The 20,848-nt window shown below is 36.9% G+C and overlaps 1 protein-coding gene across 2 annotated transcripts in view; it reads left to right on the top strand.

Moving 5' to 3' along the window:
* Window positions 1-8,989, top strand: part of Rasgrp3 (RAS guanyl releasing protein 3) — a 73,959-nt gene extending 64,970 nt beyond the window's left edge. The window contains exons 16-18 of one of the 2 annotated variants that reach the window (XM_005322460.5): window positions 1,745-1,870; window positions 2,189-2,550; window positions 7,035-8,989. In XM_005322460.5, the coding sequence (XP_005322517.1) occupies window positions 1,745-1,870; window positions 2,189-2,550; window positions 7,035-7,043 (497 nt within the window). In that variant the 3' untranslated portion in view covers window positions 7,044-8,989. The remainder of the gene's footprint in view (window positions 1-1,744; window positions 1,871-2,188; window positions 2,551-7,034) is intronic. The other variant, XM_078029395.1, reaches the window with a different exon arrangement.
* The last annotated feature ends 11,859 nt before the right edge of the window (window positions 8,990-20,848 follow it).

The raw sequence follows: 20,848 nt of genomic DNA, 5'->3' as shown, positions 1-20,848 counted from the left end.
GTTTAAGAAGTTGCTGAGTACTTTATACACACTGTTAATACTAGTTCTTTTAAGAATCTGATAATTCAGCAGCTTGGGAGGCTGAGACAAGAGGATCATGAGTTCAAAGCCAGCCTTAGCAACGGTGAGGTGCTAAGCAACTCAGTGAGACCCTGTCTCTAAATAAAATACAAAATGGGCTGGGGATGTGGCTCAGTAGTTGAGTGTCCCTGAGTTCAATCCCCAGTACCATTAAAGAAAAAAAAAAGAATCTGATAATGTTTTTGAAAAACATAACAAAGTTAGCCAGGCATGATGACACACATCTGTAGTCCCAGCTACTCAGGAGGCTGAGATGGGAGGATCAGGAGTTGGAGGCCAGCCTGAGCAACACAATGAGACCCCGCCTCAAAAACCAAACCAACAAACAAATAACTCCCCCCACAAACCTAACAAACAAACAAAAACCAACAACAGCAACAAAACCTAAAGGAAACAACTTGATTGCAGGTGGATGCTTAATTCAGATGAATGTTCTCTGCCTGTGGTGCCTTTTTCTGCAGCCATCTGTCGGCATTTTGTCCTCATTTTTTATAAACAGAAAAGCTTCCCTGAACTTCCCTGGGAGCCCTGTGCTCAGAAGGAGGTCCATCCAAGTGCTTCCCTCTAGTGCCTCGGTTCAACTTAGACTTTTTACTTCCAACGGCAATATCTTATTTCTCAGCAGTAATCATCAGTTTTATTCTGTTTTCTATCCTGCATCCCCTAAAAGACAGAGAGGGACACACATGCACATACACACACACCCCACTGTCATTTTATAAAAATGAAATTAAACCCTTGGATTCTATTTGTACATTCAGTATTTTTTCTCTTATTGGCACACAGAATGAAACAAAAATGTATTAAAATAGAGTAAACAAGTCACTGAGACAATATGTGAAGCAAGACCTTTGGGGGGAAATAGGTATTGAAAATAGAAAGGTCCTTTTTGATGAAACCAGAGAAATGGACTCTTTGAAATGATCGTATCTGATCATTTCTGATTCTAAATGAAGTGTAGGGCCCTCATCCTATGAAATAATTGTGGACTATCTTCCAAAGTGGCCAAATTTTTCTACCCCAAGTAGTAATTAATATTCTACTTCCAAATCCAAAGCATCGTATGGGAAATCTCACACCATTTCCAAGCTGTAGTCAAACACGGAACATGCTTATTGACAATATGTCCGCCTTGTCTGAACTTTCATATTGTGGAAGGGTGATACAATCACTAGCCCTGGAAAAGATTTTGGGAAACAAAGAAAAACAATTTGGACAAGCACAGAATGGAGGACACCTCACCTGAAATGATCAGAGACAGCAGCTGTTCCCAGAGACACTAGAAGCTGAGGCTTCTCACCATCATTCTGGTCAGGAACTCCTTGGTGGGGATTCCATCTCTGTCCGAGAAAGAACTCCAGCCCCACATGATTTGCATTTAGTTTTGGGCAAAGACAACTAACCTCTTGAGCTAGACTCTGCTTGTTTGCCCTGTAGGCACGTTGATGACTTGTGTGGAGGGACAAGTTGAGCAAATGTATCAGAACTTTAGAAGCCTCAAGAATCAAGAGAGGCCCCATGCCCTTTCCCAGTCCCTACATCCCCTCTGTGGGCCTGAGGTTCAACCCAGAAACCGGAGTTGGGGAGGGGAGGGCTGGCAGTGCACTGGCACCAGACACACAGCTTTGTGCTCATCCTTTGTGACACGTCTGGGATTTTTCAGACTGTGGAGCCAATTGTCACAAACAATGCAAAGACCTCCTGGTTCTGGCCTGCAGGAGATTTGCCCGGGCACCCTCCTTGGGCAGTAGTCATGGATCACTGCCTGGAAGCCCCTCGCTGCCCCCAGGTAATGCCTCTGCTTTATTCCTTGCCACGGTGTCTCTCCACCCACCTCCTGACCTCTGCATCTGGTTTGGGTTCTGGGTCTAAACCCAGTCAGTGTCAGTATAAATTCAAAGGCCTTTCTTAGGGCAATCTGCGGTGGCTAATTCCCTTGGCTTCACTCTGCTTTCTGGTCTCACTAACAGGCCACTTGCCTGCAGCTAATTTAGTTCTGTCCCTCGTCTTTTCCTCTAGACCCTTGCATGGCAGACTCTTGCTATTTGTTAACTCACTTTGGTAGACACAAGTCAAATTTTAATTATCATCCTCTTTCTCCTTCCAGTGCAGGATGAGGTGTTTGATTTTCCTGGGGTTACTGCTGGACACCGGGACTTGGACAGCAGAGCCATCACCCTGGTGACAGGCTCTTCTCGCAAGATCTCTGTGAGGCTACAGCGGGCCACCACCAGCCAGGCCACTCAGACTGAACCCGTCTGGTCAGAGGCTGGCTGGGGGGACTCAGGATCCCACACCTTCCCCAAAATGAAATCCAAGTTCCATGACAAAACAGCAAAGGACAAAGGCTTTGCCAAGTGGGAAAACGAGAAGCCCAGGGTGCAAGCTGGCGTGGATGTTGTAGACCGAGGCACTGAGTTCGAATCTGACCAGGATGAAAGTCAGGGTGAGACCAAACAGGATGGTGAGGTCAGTACTGGGTCAAACCACACATACCATCAGAAGAAGGCTGACAGTGCTGAGATTAGTATTTTTGTGGGTCTAGAAGATAGCCTGATAATTCTGAAAGCAGTCTGGTTGGGAATGAAGACATATTTAGTGTTGCTGTTGGCTTGTTACATGACCCTGGAAAAATTGTGTTTTTTTCCCCCCCTCTTTGGACTCCAGTATCATCATATATATAACTGAACTGGAGTGAGTTCTGAAACTTTGCAAAGGTTGTCATGTGTGTGTACTGATATGCTACCCCAGAGACCCATAACTCTTGCATGTATCCAAAAGACCAGGGTACTTTACAGATCAACTTTGTTTTTCAAGCTAGAACCAGGGCTCAAACTCGAGAGACAGTGAAAATAAAAGACTAGTCAATAGAGGAGGAGAACTGGAAACTCTTTCCCCTACTAAAAAAGTCTTTTGACAGCATCATAGGGAAAAAGGGTGATGAGATCAGAGATATGGAGACCTCAAGGTTCTATAAAACAGGCTCTGCCTCCACACAAGAATTACGTTCTGATAATCCAAAATAAATTGGGATGCATATGGAATTTGTTAGAACATGCTATAAATATAAATTGATTCAACATGGAGTTAGATAAGTTCATTAGTCAATAGTCCATAGTGTATTTTTTAAAAAAAAGGATTTGAGGGAAATTGGTGTCATACTCCTCTAACTTTTAAGGAAATGTCATGGAGGGCAGCCATCCTCTCCCTGTTGAATCATTCTCATAAGGGGAGTAGTGGATTAGCAGTGATTCTATGGAATCAACTCAGTGCTCTTTATTCTTATGGGTGGTCCTCCATATTCCACTCTTTAGGAGACCTAAGTACACAGTCTCCATAGTTTCCCACAATGAGGAATAGTTTAATGGCCTTTAACCAAAATTTCTCTAGCTCCTTCCTCATTGATGACAATCAGGAGGTCACGTACTACCTCCAGCCATGTGAAGTTGGTTATAGGTTCTTTAAAAAAATTTTTTTTTTTTTTTTTTTTTTTTAGTTTTTGATGGTCCTTTATTTTTTTATTTATTCATTATATACGGTGCTGAGAATTGAACCCAGTGCCTCAGGCATGCTAGGCAAGCCCTCAACCACTGAGCTACAACCCCAGGTCTGCTTATAGGTTCTTGTTGAGCCATTTTTCTTTTCTTATAAAACTGTATTAGATAGCTTTCTGTCACTATAACAAATACCTGAAACAATCTGCTTATAGTGAAATAAGGTTTATTTTGGCTCATAGTTTTGGAGGTTTTAGTCCATGGCCGGGTAAGCATATTGCTTTGGGGCCTCTGGTGAGGCAATACATCATGGAGGGCAGCAGGGGAAACAGGGTCACATGGTGGAGTGAGCTGTTCACCTCATGACAAGCATGCAAAAAGAGACTGAAAAAGATTGGCATCCTACAATTCTTTCAAGGGTACACCTAAAATCTCTCACTAGGCTCTACCTGCTGAAGGTTTCCACCACCTTTTAATGGAGCCAAGCTGAGGACCAAGCTTTTAACTTATGGGTCTGTGGGGACATTTATTCAAACCATAGCAATTAATTTATTTATTAATTAATTTATTCCTTCCTTCCTTCCTTCCTTCCTTCCTTCCTTCCTTCCTTCCTTCCTTCCTTCCTTCCTTTCCCTCCCCTCCTTTCTTTTTTTTTTTCCAGAGCTGGGGATAGAACACAGACTCTCATATATGCTAAATAGTAAAAGAAAATAAAAATAAAAATTTCCTTATTGGAATATTATTCATCTGCAATGAAATTCACCAATGTAAAGTGTTGTTTAGTATATTCACAGCATTGAGACCATCATGGCAATCTAATTTAAAACATTTTCATCATTCCAAAAAGAAACCCTTAGCTGTCACTCTCTTCCATCTTTCCTTGGCCATAAGTAGCCAACTAATTTACTTTCTGTCTCTATAGATTCACAATGCTGACTTAACATTTCTCCTACTGATCATCTTGGCACATGTATCAATCCTCTCCTTCCACTTATACTGGCCTAGCATAGTCCAAATTGGTAATATAAAGGTGAATAAGAAAAAGTTTATGATTTGGCACCAGAGAAAGATATTCTAGGGCAAGTTCTCTTTTAACCTGAGGTCTAAAAAAAATTGGTTTCAAAGGAGTTCATGAAAGTGCTTTGTATTTTATATGAAATAATAGATGGATATACTCATTTTGGGGCAGCAGAGGAGTTCATAGCATTGAATATATTCAATGTGATTAAAAAAAAAAAAAGCAAAGAATCATTGCACAAGATTCTCTGGATGCTGTCTGAAATTGTTAGTCGTCCCAGGCACTAACTCAGCCTACAGAGGTTGCTTCCATGAGCACCACAGTGCCACTGAAATCTCAGAAAAAAGAGTTTCTTTGGGTGGACTTGTAGGACACCCACCTGGAGCATAGAATGGTGTCTATTTTTGGAAATCTTTAAACCCAGGGGAGCACTTGCTTCTTGCTTTTTTTTTTTTTTTTAGAGAGAGAGAGAATTTTTAAAAATATTTATTTTTCAGTTTTCGGTGGCACAACATCTTTATTTTTTTTTAAAGAGAAAAAGAGAGAGGGAGGATTTTTAATATTTATTTTTAAGTTTTCAGTGGACACAACATCTTTATTTTATTTTTATGTGGTGCTGAGGATTGAACCCAGTGTCTGGCGCATGCCAGGCGAGTGCATTACCGCTTGAGCCACATCCCCAGCCTGAGCACTTGCTTTTTAACAACAGTGAAATTGATCATGCACTCACTTCCCCTGACCTATCATAATCCAAGTACTTAAACCATGCTCCTGAGATAGGAGAAATTCACAATCTGTTAGGTGTAGAACAGTCACTTACATAGGTAAGGTTTCCTGACTTCAGTTCTACCCCATGCTCTTGGACTTATGTTTCCTGATCAATAATCACTATTAGTAAATATAGACAAAAATCCTAGTTTTTGAGAATTTAATTTTGTTCTTTAGAAATTAAGCCTTTATATTCAAATGTACTCTTAGGCCTTCAATTTTCTCCTCTCATTAATCATAGGGTTGGTTCACTGACCACTAGTATTTAATTTCATTTTTGCTAATTAATAAAATAGTATGCGCTTACGTAAAATATATATATGTGGTATATGTCTCACTCCAATCCAAATCAGTAACAAATGAGAAGACAATTAATTCAACTTGTTCAGGGAAAAAGCAAAAAAGAACAAACAAACAAAAAGGGACAAAATTATACACAAGAGTTGAATAAGTAGACAAAGGAGTTTTCAAATTCAAGAATTTTTCTGCCAGACAAGATCAATAAATGGTATTAGAAGACATGATCTGTGCATTAAATATTATATATCAAGTGATAGTTACCAGTCCTATAATTAAAAATGATAAAGTTAGATGCATCAGTCCATATTCTTATGCTCTAACTGATTATCATAGACTGGGTAATTTACAAAGAATAAAGGTTTATTAACTCACAGTTCCGGAGCTGCTGGCATCTGGTTAAGTTTGTACTGCTGCATCATAACAGGGCAGAGGGTAGCATCACATGGTGAGACAGAACAAGCAGGCTATCGCAGGTCCTTCTTATCATAAAGCCACTAATGCTAACATGGAGGCCCCACCCTCATGACCTCCTCCAATCCTAATCACCTCCCAGAGGCCCCACCATTGACATCTGAATTAGGGAACCATTTCTCAACACATGGCGAATAGATTCAAAATGGAGCAACAGGAAAAAATAGCTGTGTTTTAATCTGTGTAATGCCTTCAATGGAGTTCCAGAATTTATAGTCATTTTAAAGTATAAAGGTACATAAATGATTTCTGTATCAGTGGATATCATCACACAGTGACCACTAAGCCTCTAGATTATAGGGCAGGTGAAGATTACTCTCTTGGCAGAACTAATATGTGTATTTCCTATGTAATTTTCCTTATCTGTGCTAAATTATATCTAGCCAACAGGGCTGGTAGTTTAGCTCAGCAGAGTACCTGCCTGGCATATAAAAGGCTCTGGGTTTGATTCTCAGCATCACAAAAACTAATTAATCTAGCAAACAAATATTTAGCCTAGAAGGACTGGGAAATACTGGAATAAACAAATTTCAATGTTTATAAATTATATATGACATATACATACAGTCATACATACATACATATATATGTATGTAAATTTTTTGTCATATACAAATTTATATTGTGGATTACAAAGAGAGAAGCCTTTAACAAGGCACCTCTGAGAGATGGTTTTGTAGGGTATTCTTTAAGAAACACAGCTGGACTCTACATGGGAGTCTTTGAGATTCTATGTGCTGGGTGGGCTACATGATCTTTTCAGTCCCTCTAAATCCTGAGATTACAAGGTACTGATCATTTGAGATGTTCCCTTAAATTCAACTAAAAAGCCACTTTCTAGGAACACCTCTGTTTTGTGAAATGAGACCCATTTACCAACAGGGTTCTGATTTGTTTTGAAGGATGGCTGACTTCAGGCTGAGGAAAGTGGCGGCAATCAAGTTGGCTTTGGAAAGGATCAAGACGAGAAACTCTGAACAACTCTCCAATCTCAGGGAGTTATCTGGAAGAATCTCTGGGTGTTTACTGCCTCCTGAGGTCATTGGATCGCCCTGACTGGGCTATGGGACAGAGGATTTGCCCTCACTACGAACTATTTATTCTCTCCTCCACTGTCCCTGGCTAGGTGCCATAAAAAACCTATGTAGTCAGTAGTTTTCTCATGCATCTTTCTCTAGAGCCGTTTATATACGGGTTAAATGGAAACTTTTGCGCATGTACTTGATACTCATTCTCTAAACTCAGACTTTGCTGTTTTTGTGAGAACATTATTTCAGTGTTTTTATAGACCTCGTGTGTGTATGTGTATGTGTGCGCGTGCGCGTATGATTTGTAGGGGTGTGTGATGAGGAATTATTTAGAGGTCCTTTTGTGTGCTTTTTGGATGGGACCGGGTCTTATCCTTTCCTTAGGGATGAGAAAGCTCTTCAGATCCTGGAGGGCAGTGGCTTTTCTGATGATCAGCTCCAAGGAGAAGCTGTTTACATTGCTTCTACCACATGTGTGGCTGCTGTGATGTGTAATAAGTTACACATGTGTAGATCACCAAAGTCTTAACCAATTCTGCATCACTAAGGGGCCATGACATAGCCAGGAAAGCTCTCCTAATATTCAAATAGCCATGGGGGAAAATGAACTCTACCTGTCCCATCTGACTGAGCTCATGCATCTTTTTGAAGACTTCCAAAATAGGAATAATTAATTCAAGGTTTGGGTGACAAAATTTAACACTAACCAAGCCACCAGGGAAAATGCAAAACAACCCCCAATTTTTAAAAGCCCAAAGTGATTTTAAGATCCTTGTTTGTTTTTAAAGAAAACTTTGGTTCTGAAAGATAACTCTGTACTCTTCCTAATAAATTCTCATCCATAATTGAAGAATATTCATAGAAAGAAAATTATAATAATTGCCTTTGATGTTTTATTTGAACTTTAAAAATATTTTAATATTTTAACAGATTAATACTTTAAATATCTTCTTGTGACCCAAAATAACTAGATGTGGGTCTATTTCTTAAATGATTAGAGAATAGATACCCTAATGCAAGATTGTTCAAAAGTCCAGATGGGATTGAGCCTGAGGGTGAAGGAAATGATCTGTATCCCCAGTCAAAAACTGTATTCCACAGAGGTACCACTGGTCCACATTGGAGGCTGAAGCGTATCTAGTGTATGTCAAGCTGACAGTGCTTCTGTGTGGGGCAGTCACTTCAGTAAAGGCTTTGTTCTCTCTCTCCTTCATTGAGGAGAGTTGAGAAAGGTTTTGCAAGCAAACATGTTGAGCACCTGTTTGGGGCAGGGCCTGTGCTAGATGCACAGAGTCAAGACTTGGTCTTGGCCCTGGGGAACTGAGAGTCCGTGGATGTGAGGGCAAAATAGCTCCAGTGATTTAAAAGATGGTTCCAAATTTGCTAGAACTGACTTGTGCCAAACGGGGTCAGAGACTGGACTGAAATGAAAGTATTAGTTTTGAGGGAGCTGTGATTAAGTTAGAAAATAAGAGAACTGGAACTTCAGAGGGCAAACAGCCATCTCCAGGTGTTGGTTCCATGTAAATAGGCTATCTCTTCCTATTCAAAAATGCAATGAAATACATGTTAACAGCAACAGAAAATGACAATTTAAGTACAGGAAACCTTCTTGTGTTAAAAAAAAAAAAAACTCAAGAAAATTCATGAAGAAACTTGTTAATAAATGTTGGACTGTTCTTTTTCTGCTCAAAGGCATTATTTAACTTGATACTTTCAGTTGGGATATTTATGAGTTTCGTATATAGGAAATGTTTTATATTGTCAACCTTCCTGTAACAAAGATACTAAATGTACCTGAGTAAAAAATAAAGACAAAAACAAATGTTTCTATGTGTATAAGCTATGTGTACATACTATGTGTAGACCCACAAACACATGACTATTATTAGTTTGCTAATGAGGAATTTGAATCCATAATGAAGATGCTTTATAATTTTAATTGTGTAATGTGATCATAAGTGAATGGTGACTCTGATGCTTCCAATCTATCAACTTTCCATAATGAGTAAAATAAACAAAATAGGCAATGCCACAATGGACCAAAAAGAGTGGTTACAATTTTTCCTCCAGACCTTTGTTTTGTAAGTTTGATGATCATGGTCACCTTAAAAGTCAAAACCAAAACTAAAACCAAACTCTTACCCGGGAATATTAGGTAGTACAGGGCAGGATTTACTAGACGTTTCCACTGAGTCTTCATTGAAGGTTGTGCAGATTAGACTGATGCTTTAGATCTGCCCAAACTGAAGCAGCTGTTACCGGCATTTGAATCCTCTGAGTTGAATGGCTGCCTCCTGAGCAACACTGTCCTCAGATTACCTGGTCGCAGCCCCACCAATGGTCTGAGGGGGTGGCTGTTTAAAAATGAAGGCAGGACTCTTAGGAAAGGGGACACCAAACTGTTACTGATGGTAGAAGTTTAAGTATCCCTAGGGTAAAAGCATCACTTCTGCCAAAATGAATGACTACAGAACTCTAGAATGATTCAGGAAGTAAGTTCAATCAAGTCATATACTTTCAAATAGTCCAGTTAAAAAAAAAAATTCAATGTGTTTACAGAGATAAAACAATAGAACAAAATATTAAAATATTGACTCTAGTAAAGGGTTCATGGATATGGATGTTCATTGTACTATTTTAAAAGCTTTTCTGGAGGTTTCTAGTTTTGTTTTTTTTGTTTTTTTTTTTAAGTTTCAGGAAAAAGATTCATTCTCTTACTGTAAATCATTTAAAAAATAACAATGAGAAGAAAAACAAAAAACAAGTTTCACTTGCACAGAAACCAGGAAAGTTTTGAAAACCTGGGCTCAATAGAGAAGGGCATCAGAGGCTAATCAGAGAGGATTAAGGAGGGCAGAGATAGAAATTGCTATGGTAGAGAGGGACTCAATAGGTCTGATATCTCACAAACCAACCAACAACAATCAAAAACAGGCAGCAACAAATATCCATCAGAGAAGGGGCACACTCTGATGAGTAATAGAGGGGACAGGGATATATAACTAACAGGTACCTAGAGTTTTCTGGGCCTGATTTGGTTCTGAGAATAAAATCAGGGGCATACCAGGCAAACAATATTGGCCAGAAACACTTTTTATGACAGTAGAGGGCTAATCTTGAAGATTAAAAAAAAAAATGCCACAGTTACAAGTCCCTACAAGGCTTATTGAACTCACACTCAAAATTTGAGATCACAAGAAAAATTTCACCTGCCCCAAACACTATCCTGGCTCCTTCCCTATCTGAGCTTCTCACACATTTTGACATAGTATATATACACGGAGTATAACGTATTCTAATTAGGATCCCAATCTTGTGGTTGTACATGATATTCTCACACATTTTGAATAAAGGCTGAAAATTAAGTGGGCTAAATTCTTCTATTAAAAACAAGGCAAATTGGGCATAGCATTTGGGATCACTTGAGCCTAGACCCAGAAGTTAGAGACCAGCCTGGGTAACACAGCAAAACCTCATCTCAAAATAAATAAATAAATAAAATAAAAATTACAACTCATAACAAAGAAAATCCAACATCCAACTCTATGTAGGCAAGAGGTAAGAAAGCTATAATAAAATGATTCAGTTGGCTAAAAAATTTAAGATATGGGAAAAGATATACCAGGCAAATGAAGCAAAGAGAAAACATCAGTCATAAATATAGTATGACATAATATTCAAGGTACAAAGACAAAGTCACACATTTTTAAGGCTAAAGTTTATAGTTTGCAATAAAAATAAAATAATTATAAATGTTTTGATATCAAATTCATAGGATCACTATTTACAGAAGAAAAAGCAGAGGAGATTCAAAGATAAATACACAGAAATATGTTAATGGTAGAAGATATTCATTTTCACCTCACTCAGCTCATGATTAGCCCAGTACCAAGTACTTACAAGGCATGGGACCTGTGCCATCCTGTAGGGCAGCCACTAGCTACCGTGGCTATTGAATACTTGAAACATAGCTAATCCAGACAATGCTAAGCGAAGTTAGCCAATCCCCAAAACCCAAATGCCAAATGTTTTCTCTGATATAAGAAGGCTGATTCATAGTGGGATAGGGAGGGGGAGTGTGAGAGGAATAGATGAACTCTCGACAGAGCAGAGGGGTCGAGGGGAAGAAAGGGGATATGGGGTTAGAAATGATGGTGGAATGTGATGGGTATTATTATCCAAATACATGTATAAAGACACGAATTGGCATGAATATACTTTATATACAAACAGATATGAAAAATCGTGCTCTTTATGTGTAGTAAGAATTGTAATGCATTCTGCTGTCATATGTAAATAAAAAAATTGTTATAAGTTCAGAACATGCCAGATTTCAAAGAATTAGTACAAAAATCAAGAAGATAAGCATGTCATTGATAATTTTTGTATTGACTACATGTTATAATGCTAACACTTTTGACACAATAGGTTAAATAAAATTTACACATTTTTTATGCTTTCTTAACATGGATAGTTTAGAAATAAAATGCATATCTGGCTAATATTATATTTTAATTGAAAAGTAGTGTTATTCTAGAATAATTAAATAACCATAACAGCTAACATATATAGTGTATTCATTTCATTCCAGATGCCATTCTAAATGTTTTGTACTTATTAATACATTTAATCCTTAAAACAATCTTAAAGGGTGGATGCCATTATTTTAGACATTTTCAGGTGAAGAAACTGAGGCATAAGAAATTAAGTACTTTGTAAAAAATTATAGTAGTGCATTTGGGATTCCCATTAGTCTGGCTCCAGAGTTTGTACTCTAAATCACAATGCTACAATTGATAAATATGCATACTGAGCTCTGTCCTCTGAAACAGAGATTTATCTTCTGTTCCAACTTCAGGGAAACATTCACAAAAATTAACTGTACATTAGGCCTCAAGAAAAAAAATCACTAAATTTCAAAGATTGGAAAAATACAGTTAAATTTATATCATAATGTCATAAAATTGAGCTTCATAACAAAACCAGAAAAAAAATCAAGTATCTGAAATTCAGAACTTAAAATAAAACAAAACCCTACCTCTTTCAAACTTTTCAAACAACTCTTGAATCATGGAGAAAAGTGAAAACACTGCATACACTGTCCGTGGGATACAGCATAAGCACTACTCAAGAGGAAAAACTAGTCTTAAACACATTAACGGACAAAAAAAAAAAAAAAAAAGTACTAAATAAGTGCTACTTTGCTCAAATCTACACAAAGAAAAAAAAGGTCTAGTTAAAATGTATAATTGTCTAGAAAAATATAATCTATAAAACTGACCTAAATATAAAGTGTTATTTGAAGAGCTTCTATCAAAATGAAGCTCAAATGATTTCACTAGAAAATTTTATCAAAGTATAGATAATGTCAGTGTAATTGTTCTGGAACACAAAAATCTTCCAGAATTTTTCAAATGAAGCAAACTGAATATTGATATTGATACCAAAACCCAGTAAGAATTGTTCAAAATAAGAGAACTACAATAATTTCATTTTTTAAAAGAAAAGCAATCTGAAATTTAAATGCAATAAAAATCTGAAATATACCAGGAATTCAAGAATGGATCAGTATTCATATATTCATAAATATAATTGTGTGAATATCTAAATAAATAATGTAATTGTTTGATCATTTTAATAAATGCTAAATAAACATTTGACAAAATTAAACATACATTTTGATTTTAAAATTACCAAAAGTGCTGGGTATGGTGGCACATGCCTCTAATTCCAGGAGTTTGGGAGGCCAAGGCAGGAGGATACAAGTAGAAGGCCAGCTTCAACCATCCAGTGAGGTCCTGAACAACTTATTGAGAGATGCTGTATCAAAACAAAGAGCTGGGGATGTGGCTCAATGGTAAAGCACCCTTGGTTCAGTCCTTGTAATAACAACAACAACAAATCCCAAAAGTAAGAATAGGTGAAATTTTCTGGATACGTTTAAAATATACATATCTGTTTTAATTCCCAAACCAGCATAATCCTTAAAAAGAAACAGTGCAAGCATTTCCACTGACTGTAGAAATCTATTTTGTCTACAAAGTTCTCACTATTTTACCTAAGATTGCCTTGTAGAAATTGTTATACAAATAGATAAGAAAATACAGTTATACATACTTAAAAGTACATCAAATTATAACTATGATATGATCCTATATTTAGAAACCCAAGAGAATCACCTGAAAATTTACTACAAACAATAAGAACAATCAATAAAGTAGCTTGGCTTTACATTCATAGTTTTTCATAAATCCTCACAGCAATCAAAAGACAAAAGACTCCACAAATCAGTGACAAGAATAGGTAAAATGTCTATGAATAAATGTAACAAGAAACAAGCAAAGTATACAAAGATAACTTTAAAATTCAAGAAATGCAAAGGAAGGCCAAAACCAAGGGTGAGGCACCAATTCTTGGGTGAGAAGAAAACATTATGAAAATTTGGGCTCTCTTTCAGTTTACCTTTGAGTGTGATCTTGTGATTCCATCAAAACACTTAAAGGAGCTTTCTTTTTCTGCTAGTAAATTGATTTTAAAGTTCTTGGAGGTGGAGGATGACAAACATAAATACTAGGAAATACCTGAAAAAGACTAATGAGTGAGTAGTAATTAGCCCTATTAGATATGTTAACAGTGTATTACAAGTGCATGTGTAGATATGAATTAGATTAGCAAGTCCACAAACTGAAAAAATATGACAATTAAATATATGATAAAGTAGGCATCTTGTATCATTTAAAAATATTATTCATTAACTGATTTGAGGTAACTATGTAGTAATCCTAAATTTGGATTGATACTTCAAAACTTACACCCTGATAATATTCCAGTGAATGAAAGATTTAAATGGAAAAGAATAAAATCATAAAATAAATCACATGGAAATTAATATCTTAGAGAAGCATGTCTAAGTGTGACATAGCACCTACAAGTTATAAGAGAATAATTTTTTTAACAAATCATCTGTTTAAAAATATATAAATAAAAGGTTCATGTGGCTCATCCCACCAAGAGCTAAGTGAAATGACTGATAAAAAATTTGAGAATATTTGCAAATCCTATTATGAACACAGAGCTAATTTACTTAACAAATGAAGCATTATGACTTTAAAAGGAATTCAACATCCTGGTTTGAAATAAAATGGGCAAAAAATTGGGGGAGGGGGTGATAACTCACACCAAAAGAAATCCATTAGAAAATTATGAAAATTATGAAACCAAGCTACCCATTAATTAAGGGAAATATAGGGGCTGGGGATGAAACTCAGTGGAAGGACACTTGCCACCACACAAGGACCTCGGTTCAATCCCTAGCCTCAAACACACACACTCCTCAACTTAAAATTACACTGTGATAACAGTGTCACATACAAGACTCAAAAAAATTGAATAATCTTTTGGCACAAGTGTGAGAAACTGCTATATTCTATACACATATCACTTTCATGAATATAAATTTGCATAACCTTGATGAAGATGATTCCAGCAATACTTGTCAAAATTACAGGTGTACTTTTTTTTAACCTACTAATTCCATATCTGAAAATTTATCTTAAAGATAATGAGAATGACAGTCATATTAGAAGACCAGCAGTAACTGCTAGTTCCAGTGTTTACTATGGCAGGTACTGTTCTAAGTGGTTGAAATAGGGTGGTTCACAGAGAAGTTAAACCACAGGTTCCCAGTCACACATACAGTAAGTGATGAAGCCAAGGATCTGTGTCCAGAGTCCTTGCTCTTACTTGTGACCTCTCAAGCTACATTTGGATATAAAAGAAGTAAAAGGTTTTTCACAAGTGTTGTTTGGGAAAGGAGATGATCAGAAATAACCCTAAATCTATCAATAAAACCCTGGTTAAATACATGGTTACGGGGCTGGGGTTGTGGCTCAGTGGTAGAGCACTTGCCTAGTGTGCATGAGGCACTGGGTTTGATCCCCAGGGCCACAATAAAAAACTAAATAAACAAAATAAAGGTACTGTGTTAATCTACAACTAAAAATTTTTTAAAATGGTTATAGCCATACAATGTAATACCATTCAGATACTTTTTACAACAGAGGAAATTCTGTATCAATTAGTATGGAAAAGTTTCCAAGATAATATTATTACCTTATTACTTTATTTATTTTTGCAGTGCTGGGGATTGGACCCACGGCCTCACACATGCTAGGCACATGCTCTACCAGAGGTACAACCCCAGCCCAAAGATAAATTTTAAATATAAACCAGGGTGCAAATATATACTGTATGATAACATACAGAATGAATGAGAATGTAAAAAGAGTGAACATATTCTCTTTGCATGTTTAAAGCACCTCTGAAAAAGTTAAAAACACACATCTAATAGATATCTATGAGATGGAAAATGTGGCTCAGTGGCAAAGGTTGGGGAGACTTCCTTGGGTAACTTTTTTTTTCATTTTGAATTTCAACTATGTATCATCTATTCAAAATTAAATAATAATAATAACAGCAACAGAATGAAATCGTTCCTCCTTGTTAGACCTATGTTACAAAGGGACACATGCAGGGGAAGTGCCAAGGAGACACATGTAAGGATTGATTCCAGAAGAATGCATACTCTTTTACTAATCTCTTAATGAAACAGAAAAATCACAGAGCTAGTTGTTAGCTGAACTGAGACAGAAACTCCATTTTTCAAAAACATCTATCATTCTTGTTTTTTCTGTATCCAAAATGACTTCAAGGTGGGTTTTTGTGGCACAAGCGGTAGAGGCTGTATTCCCAAGAAGGGGCTTAGCATGCTAAACAATATGCAGAGTCTATTATAATCTGCCTGTCTATAGGTAGTACATTAGTAATTAAGTATTCCACAGATAATGCATATGGACATTTGTCAGACTAGGAGTCTTCAAGCCATTCTGTCCATCTGCACATTTTTTTAAAATATTTTTTTTAGTTGTTGATAGACCTTTATTTTATTTATTCATACATGGTGCTGAGAATCGAACCCAGTGCCTCACAAGTACCAGGCAAGTGCGCTACCGCTGAGTCTCAGCCTCAGCTCCCAATTGCACATTTTTGAATTTATAATATCTCAACATAAATTTAAATAATTTTATTTCTATAAGTTGAAATGAGCATTAATCATGATTAGAATATATATTTCATAACATGGTCTAACAACATAAAGATTTTAACTGATTTCTTGCATTAAGACCTCTTTTGAGTGTAAAAGAAATTGTTTAGCAGTTTGTGTGTGAGTTTTATCCAGTATCACAACAGATTTGTTTTTCATTAAACATTCTAGTTATGTTTAAAACAACCCGCATACCTAAACACCCTGTTTTGATTACTTTGGACTCAGAATATCCCAAACAGGCCAAAGGAAATAGGTATAAAAGGCTAGAATGCTTTGAAAAGATGAGAGGCTACCCTAAAACCAATTATTTTGATTTTGATTGTTTCCTTGGTACTTGGATGGTTTTATACTTTGAGGCAGAATTCATAAGAGGAAGATGTGGGATACATCTGGGCCTTTTGTAAAATGGGAAAAGTTGTTTTCTGCAAGTTTTGGGAGAGGGTACTGGTGGAACACAAGGATCTGGAAACTGATTCCATTGCTTTAGGTAATCCATACAAGCAGCATATCCCTTGCTATGGCTTTTCATAAGCAGCAAAGCTAAATTATTGGTATAATTCTACCTTCTTCCTGTACTTTTTTCAAGTGCTGGGGATGGAACCCAGGGCCTTGAAGGTGCTAACAAGTACTGTCCCAGTGATTTATATCCTTAGCCCTATTCTATTTCAGATGACAAACAAATCGCAAACAAAACAAAAAAGGTGCCCAGCTAGAGGGAATGTTCTAAAGAGATAAAAAAATTCTGTAACATGGGTCAATAAGCAATAACTCCCTCAACCTTCAACTTACTCCCTTTGTTCTTGACAATGCAGTTACAAAACTACTTATTCTACAAGTTGCAAATTCAATACTATGGGAAAAGATTTTAAAACATCTAGAAAAAGCATAAGAATGCATAACATATTGCCCACCATAAATTCTGTATGTGGGCTGTTTTGAAGTTGTAAGAAGGGGAACTGAGTGCTCTGTGTGTTGGAATATTTGTTCCAAACTTGAACCAGGAGAGGTAATGAGGTAATCTCCCTAAGATTCTGTCTAGGGAATTCCTGAGTACTGATACTTCTGTACTGATGATAATGGCTCAGCAGTGAGTGCATATTCTGTGGTGGGAATGTTAACATTAATTATCACACTTAATTCTCAAAGAGCCTCTAAGAATTTTACAGATTGGAAGATTAAGGTTTAGCTAGGTTAAATAGCATGCTCAAGGTCACATAGCTAGTGCACCAGAGTTCTGGATTCAGGTCAATTGCCTGAATGCATTAATTGAAGGGCTAGACAAATACTTGATGCATATATGCACTGTTCTCAAATTTTACTAAGGGTTTACATTTCATTGCCCTAGTTTGTTACAGAGTAAGTGCCAATAGAGAAAACGTGCATTCTATTACTCTCCCTTCTGTACTAAGTACTTAAAAAACTCAGTAACCAGTAAATTATCAGAGAGAGGCACCAAAAACTTTGAACTATCATATTTCACCATCCTGTAAAAACAAATTATAAGGTAGCCCTCACTCATCCTTTTAGGTTGAAATTTTACATTCTGCTTGCTTCACTAAATTTTTTTCCCATTAATTTCTGATAATCGAGAATCAGAATGAAGCAAGTGTCTCTGCAGTATATAGTTTTGTTATCAGTCATCTTCCACATACCACATGAACTGGTTTCTAGTAAGAAACAATTGTGAAGCAGAAAAACATGAGACATTAGAGGTGATGTTGGCTAAGGGCTCGATAAGTGCCAGAAACTATGTATAACAGAATAAACCTATCATGTTCTGAGTAGTACCTTTCATACATTTCTCAAAGAAAATCTGACTTCAACGTGTTTGTAAATGCCCTGTAAAGAATAGCTGGAGACCATAATTTTGAGTGAAATGAGTCAGACTCAGAGAAGTGTCATAGGGAGACTCATATATGGAAGATAGAGGAGGGGAAAAAGGGTCAAGGGAAGGACACCATGAGACCAGAAGGGAGATCTTAGGGAAGAGGAAAGAAATCCACAGGAGGGAGAAGGGAAGGAGTGGAGGTACTGGGAAATGAAATTATTTTTAAGTATATACAAATATGCCACAATGAAACCCATACTATTCTATATTTTTAATATGAACCAATAAAATTTTTTAAAAAAGACAATGAGCGCTAAGCACATTTCCTTTGAATTTCCTAAAAATTCTGCAATAAACACTTTTGGGTTCTTAAAGATCTTCAATTACATTTCCTAGAAAATTCCCCTGGTGTTCCGTGATCTTTCCGAGTATATCACTTCATTCCATTAAATTTTACGCTGTTATTTTACTGTCTTTCCCTTTTTGGTGACACTTTGGATCTATTCTCAAGTTTACTCTCTTTGTTCTCATTCTTTCCCTAGCCTCCTGTCCTGTCTTTATTCTAAAACTGCTTGTGAAAAGGTCACAGGCTGTAATGGCTACCTTTCAGCTCTAGCTTGTTGAATTTCTGGGTAGCACCTGGAATTGTTCCTTACTGAACTCTGGAGCGTGACGGCACTCGGTTTCAATCTGACTCCCCTGCTTAAAAGCTATATGGATGTGGGCTAGTCTACTCAACCATCCTGGCTGTGTCCTCTTTACATGTGAAATGGATGTTAAGAGTAGTGTTCATGCTGCTCTTGTTAAAAAGAAAAGCTTTTAACAGTTTACTTGAACAAGGCTTCTAGAACAGGCGCCCTCCCGGCTTCACAATTTCCAGGTACATCTACAGCCAGATAAATGGCAAAAAGAAACAACAATACAACAGTCACTAATATGCCATTATGTAAAAATGTGAGTATGTAACAGAAGTGAGTCTGTATTATGTATTTGGGGAGTTCAAAACCCAATTGAGTCGAATGTATGAAAGATGATATGTCTTGAGCTCTGTAATGTTTTGAACAATCAATAAAAAAAAAAAAAAAGAGGACACTTGCCTGTGACTTGATGACAAGGGTATACTTTTAGGTTGCAATTTGTTTATACAATCAGCCAGGGTGTGTCCCTTATGTTGAGGGGGATGCTTTGGGTCAAACTTTATCACCCCAAGTACAAAGACTGGTTTAGGCCAAACTTAACACTTTTAATAAATAACTACTTTTACTATTAAACCAAGCCTCCCATAGTTTTCCTCTTACTCTGTACCTTAAATGACTATTTCCCAAGACTCCATCCTTGATCCTCTGCTTTTCCCCACACTTGGGTGATTAAATAAGGAATTACGGTTTTGCTTAAATGTTCCAAGGCAAAAATCCTTGGATTTCTGTTTGGGTAAGTTCCAAACCTCTATGTCTAGGCATTTTATGGTAATTTCAAACGGAAAATACCACCCCCATCCCTTTCTCCCGTTTCCTAATTTTGATTAAAATTAATGGCATTCTCCATTCAATTACAAAACAATAAAAAACAGGTGTCATATTAAATTTCTTGTTCTCACTTACCAAATTGCAAAATTTCCACTCTAGCTTGACAAATCTGCCTTTTCCCCATCTCTATTACTTTCTTAGTTAAGCTTCATTATTTATTATCCCAATTTTGGGCCTCCTCTCCATGAATTTATTCTGCATTCTAGCTTATAATTTATATGGGCTCCAAATCTGAACGTCCCATCCTTTTTGTTGTTGGTGTGTATGCTACTGTACATAAAATAAATCCAAGTACTAAGGAAGGCACGTAGAGCCCTCTATTACTGGACCCAACTTTTGTCAATTTCTACCCCAAATGAGTGGCCTTAAACACTATGCTATTCTGCATCCTGGCCTTTCACTGTTCATTATGCTGAAATTATCTGTTTCTGGCTGTCATTAGACATTTCATAGGGCAGGGACTTTCTAACTTATCTTTGTACCTCAGTCTAACACAGTGCTGAAGTATGGCAGGCACTCATATTGGTTTTTTATTTTTAAAACCTTTTGCAGTGCTGGAGATGGAACTCAGAGCCTTATGCACACTAAACAGGTGCTTTACTCAGCACTCATGTTTAACTGAACTGTAGGCCTTTTTTTCTTCTTGAAGAAATTATGTCAATTTAACAAATACTGATCATTTAAAGATTTTCCTTATTCAAGATTTCTCCCCAAATTCCTAGAAAACATGTTATTTTTTTCCCCTGATTTTCCCCACCATCATTTACATTTGGTGGGCAGTCAGTGATTTATCATGGGAGTTCTCACACCATAGGTTATGTTTAAAAATCAACGTCTTTACTAAGAACAAAATGTGCAGATGATTGAAAAGTACGCAAGGTGAAAAGCAGTTCTAACCCTGACATGCATACCTGTTTCAATCAGTGATTTGCATTCTAGGTACACATGAATGTATACAAATCTACAAATGCAGCAGTGAACAACAGAAAGAACAGTTCTAGTTACAATCATGCAAGTGAGCAACGAAAGAAATAAAAGCAGGCAAACAGAAGTCTTATCCATCACTGTATACCCAATGATGGATGTATTTTTCTGATTAGGTGAAGTCAACAGCCCTCTGTTCAAAACAAAACAAAAAATAATGAATCACATACCATAACTATCATCCAAATTACTTAAGAAGAGATGATTAATAAAACCTATTTCTAAAAAGGATGTAATACAA

This window comes from Ictidomys tridecemlineatus, chromosome 12 (assembly GCF_052094955.1).
Source record: "Ictidomys tridecemlineatus isolate mIctTri1 chromosome 12, mIctTri1.hap1, whole genome shotgun sequence".
NCBI lineage: Eukaryota > Metazoa > Chordata > Mammalia > Rodentia > Sciuridae > Ictidomys > Ictidomys tridecemlineatus.
The sequence above is the reverse complement of the archived record's forward strand: the minus strand, read 5'-3'. Positions and strand labels throughout refer to the sequence as shown.